This window comes from Pterocles gutturalis, unplaced genomic scaffold (genome assembly GCF_000699245.1).
Source record: "Pterocles gutturalis isolate BGI_N339 unplaced genomic scaffold, ASM69924v1 scaffold34589, whole genome shotgun sequence".
NCBI classification, from domain to species: domain Eukaryota; kingdom Metazoa; phylum Chordata; class Aves; order Pterocliformes; family Pteroclidae; genus Pterocles; species Pterocles gutturalis.
In genome coordinates this window covers 1-4526 of record NW_010134337.1, presented here as the reverse complement: position 1 = coordinate 4526, position 4526 = coordinate 1, and the positions used below count along the sequence as shown (strand labels likewise).

Here is a 4526-nt window from a genome sequence, read left to right as displayed (position 1 = left end):
GTAAATGCAGGCCACTAGCCTGGAAACTGAAAGCGTTAGCAAATTGGGGAATGAACTGCATTTACAGCTTGATGCAGTGATGTTAGCATGTACTGACTTCAGCTGTGCATAAGCCTGAACATAGCCTGTTGTTTTCCATCATGATTAGTACTTCTTCATATGAGACTGCTGTAGAAATTAATGTTTCAATTTTTATTAAATTTTGTCCTTCAGGTATTCATGGGGAAGGCTCAACTTTTATTACGCTGTATGGTATTCTAATGTGGGATATCATTTTCATGGATGACATACCCGACGTGTTCAGAAATTCCTATCAGGTAGTTTTGAAAGGCTTTCTTTAGTTAATTTATTTACCTATTGCTCATTTGCAAAGTTATTTTTTTTAAACTAGGTTTTACTATTAATGCAGAGCAAAGCTATCATGAGGCTCAGGCAGGAGCGAGGATGAGCTGAAACTTTGCACCTGGTTTTCTCAGTCATTCCTAGGCTCTGGGGTTTTTTTGGGGCATTAGCTGTGGCAGCAGTTTGTGTAAGGCTGAAATCTGCCATTTTTCTAAGCACTCTGCATTTGGTTTTGAAAAGCTAGAATGGCACTCAGGTACTACTTGATAGCCTTTTCCAGCCATGTTCAAAATCGAAGAATTGCTGCAGCGACTTTATACAGTGTGTTAAAGCAGGCTGCATCAGGTACTCTGCTTTTAGGCGGTTTGAGTGACACTCCCCAGTTTCATCACTGCTTTGTGCTTGTTCCACTGGAGCTGAGCAGCTCTGATACTGAGTCCAAATGCTGACTAGAATGTTACTGCTCGGAGCATGAAGAGAGCAGATAGCTCTTTGTTGTCTGTTAAAGGAAATCTCTGTGTAGGGGTCAAAAACCAACAGAGCACAGGCTAAGGTGTGTCCAGGATTTTTTGCACTGGCATTGAGTGTTAAAATATGTGCAAATCGTTTCCCATTTAATAAAGGGTTTATGTGGTGGGTGTGTTCAAGTTAAATCGACTCAGCGTTTGAGTAAATTTGTAGTTGAGATAAGAAAAATATAAAGCAGGGCATTGTCATTCTTGGAATTGCTGCTTTGCTGGCAGCTCCTCAGAGCTGTATTTACCTTTTTATGCAGACGTTCCCCCTGGATTTATACACTGACAGCTTCTATGAGAACAGGAGGGATGTCATTGAGGCCAGACTCCAGCAGCTTCATACAGCTTCCTCAGAGACACTGGCAAAGTTGATTGCTGACATCTGGACCACTCAGGAGGGAAAAGCAGCAGCACTAGTTAGCTGGGGGCGTTTTATTTCCCTCCAGCAAGTTCAGGTAAGTAACTGTTGTCCAGAATGGGCACGCTGTTTGATGAGCCTTGCCATGAAATCACACAGGGCCATAGTGTGCTCAGGGTTTGTACTGAGGCACTGCAACAACACTGATGGGGAGTGGTGGGAGGGAGGAATCGCTTGGGGACTTCAGCACAATTCTCCCTAATCCCAGGTACTGTTACTCTTTTCTGATATGGTGACTTTTCCTGCAACAGTAGTTGGGAACACAGCAGGGAAACTGTTGTAGATTAACATCTATTTAAGTTTCTTGTCACACATGGCTAAATAAAAAGCTGAGATGGGCCATAGAGTATTCTTGTGAGAGTTGGGAAATGGCTGTACAGGAGGGAAAAAAAACCCAACAAACAAACCAAACCCACAACTACCAAAACTTCTGTTGCAGAGCCTTGTCTCTTGCCTTGGAGGATTGTTCCTGAGTGGTGTTTTTAGGCGACTTTCCAAAGATCTACGCCATTGCAGAGGGGGACTTCCTGACCTGGTTGTGTGGCGTACTCACACGAATCACTTTAAGGTATGTTGGGAGATCATGGAAATACACAGTGCTCGGCTGATCTTACCCTTCGGTATAAAAACCTTCCAGTTGTCAGCCCATACAAACTGTATTTTCCTGTTGTGGTGGAGTTAAACTTGCTGCTCATGTGCCCAGCAGCTGTGGCAAATAGTGGGTGATTGTTCATCTGCTATTTAATTACATTTTGCTGTAGCTTGAATGGGCATAATGAGAAACAGCAAGAGGTGGCTAGCTATTATTGTAGAATAGATCTTTGATTAATATGACTGTAAAACAACTTATCAATGACATATACAGTCTGACTGTTGTTAGCAAGGGGTGCTAACATCACCACTTGCACAAAAAACCTGAATATATGAGACTACAGCTATGTCTCTGCTACAGAAATTGAGTAAACAGTCATGGTTTGTGTCTTGCACGGTAGTGGAATAGGCGCTAGAAGACTATTGGACATCTCTTAGCTGCTGGAGCAACTTGTTATGTGTTTATAAAACACAGATGAATAGCAGAAATTAGTTCTTTAGAACATCTGAGTAAGTTGCTGTCAGTATCAGCTGGAACAGGTGAGGCTGCAGATGATTGATTTTTTTGAATATGTGGTATCTTCATTCACCAGTGCCTCTGTCTGTGTTTTGGTGGATATTTAGTGTATAAAATTTCACTCTCTGACAGTTAAACTTTGGAACATGGGTTAATAATTTAGCACCCACTGGGCCTTCCGTTGTGCTAAATCTCTATTATAATTTTTGTTGCAAATAGCAGCCGTGAAAGAATACTTACACTAGTCCGTGGGAGCTAGTGATCTTTCAGTTCCTCCACAGGCACACTACTAATCATCCTTGTTTCTTTGTAGCTGGTGGAAGTGAAAGGTCCCAATGATCGCCTGTCCCACAAGCAGATAATCTGGCTGAGTGAACTGAAGAAGCTGGGTGCTACAGTAGAAGTTTGTCACGTGCAAGCCGTTGGAGGCAAGAGTAAACGCCTCAGTTGACAGCTGAGGTCTTGACCAAGTGGGTAACTTGGGCGTTTGTAAAGGAACTAGCATGACACACACTACTGGCTGCTGCTTATTAAAAGTAATTTATTCTAAAATTCTGGTTTCTTGGAACATTACTGTAGTCATTTTTAGCACAAAACATTCTAAAAAATAGTTTGAGAAGACAAATTTTAGTCCCATTTTAGTTTTTTTCAGGTATTGAATACTTGTTTTTCAAGCTTGATCCGTAGGAAGATATCTGGGAGAGACCTGAACAAATAGCAGTTAATCTTTTAACTTAGTTTATAAATATGGTTTTCCTATGCGAAAGCCCTTACAAAATCAGTGGAAAACACAAGCCACAGAAGTCTTGGTTGTGTACACTGTCTTCAACATTAGAGAGCATGCCAGCATACTTAATGTTTCTGATAGACTGCAGTCACAGCTTGTTGACTGATTCTTGGACAGACTTCACTTTTTTGGTGTAGGTTAAGCAAGCAATGTTTGTCCTGATACTTCCTTTTATAGGTTTGTTTTGATGTGTCAGCTGTAGAAATTGAAGACTTGCTGTTTCTCTCTAGTTTTCTTAATCCTTAAAAGTAATATTTTTTCCTAGCTAAACCACAATCTGCATTTTATGTTTTCCTGCATCTCTGCATAATACAGGGAATAGTTTCAGCTTGATATGAGTGAGTTCATTTTAATCTAGGAGAATTTTTACTTAATGGAAATGGAATTATTTGTGTTCTGTGTCATATTTGCTCCAACAAAATACAAGTTTAATGTTGACTTGATATTTGAACAGGGCTTTGAAGACATTGATGCTTCCTCATGAATTTTACTGCTGAAAAAAAACCTCTGCAAAGCCATGCGTTTTTTTTAAAACAATATAGTTTTGTACTCAAAATAAGTACTCATTCTGTCATATTTTAAGAAAAACACTGTCTTCTACAGGGTTCTTGCATTTCATCAAATCACTGTTTAGATTTTTGTTTAGATTTCATCAAATCACTGTCTGTGATTTAAATTTGAAATTGTTTGAATTTAGAAATCCTAAGGTTCATGATGGAAAAGCAGGTTGATTTGATATTCCTGAAGTATGATTCTGCCATTCTGGGAGACGTTCTATTAGCAAAGCTGCTTTTGTCTTTCTGTTCTTTCAAAGACAGGGGGGCACCTCTTCAGCAAAACTAGCATAGGAAGGCCAAGACTAGAAGCCTCGCTGGTTACATGTCAAGATAATTAAACAGAAGTCTTTGAACCTAGTACCTTAGGTGCAACAGAAAACAGGGCAGTGCTCCCTAGGTTCATACACCATTTCTTTGTCTTGAGATGGAATTTAGTGTATGACAGCTATCAACACACTCAGAGTAGAAGCTTAATATAATACCAGGGAATGGAGATTTTGAGTGAACAATACTTGTTCCGCTTGCCTCATTCTCCTCCCCATCCTACTAGGAGAAAGAAACTTGGAATGCTTTTAGCTAGGCTGCAGCTGTCTGGGGGGGCTTCCTCTTTATTTCTCTAGTGGAGCCCCCTTTTTGGGGGTGGTGGTGTGTCCACATGTAAGTGGCATTATTAAGGTAACGAGCTGCTGGTTGGGGACACTTCCCTAATTTTGTATATTTTTTAGGGGTGAATAAAAAGGGGGGTTGGGAAGGTCTGGGGGGGGATGAGGATGTCATTTGGGGCACTCCAATATCACTG

At 40.6% G+C, this 4526-nt stretch overlaps 1 protein-coding gene across 1 annotated transcript; it reads left to right on the top strand.

The window, feature by feature from the left end:
- The first annotated feature begins 209 nt into the window (after positions 1 to 209).
- LOC104467702 (fanconi-associated nuclease 1-like) lies at positions 210 to 3005 on the top strand. Its single transcript, XM_010081568.1, has 5 exons — positions 210 to 317; positions 1118 to 1312; positions 1715 to 1843; positions 2697 to 2919; positions 2973 to 3005. The coding sequence occupies exons 1-4, from the start codon at positions 261 to 263 to the stop codon at positions 2832 to 2834; spliced, it is 519 nt and encodes a 172-aa protein (XP_010079870.1). The 5' UTR covers positions 210 to 260; the 3' UTR covers positions 2835 to 2919; positions 2973 to 3005.
- The last annotated feature ends 1521 nt before the right edge of the window (positions 3006 to 4526 follow it).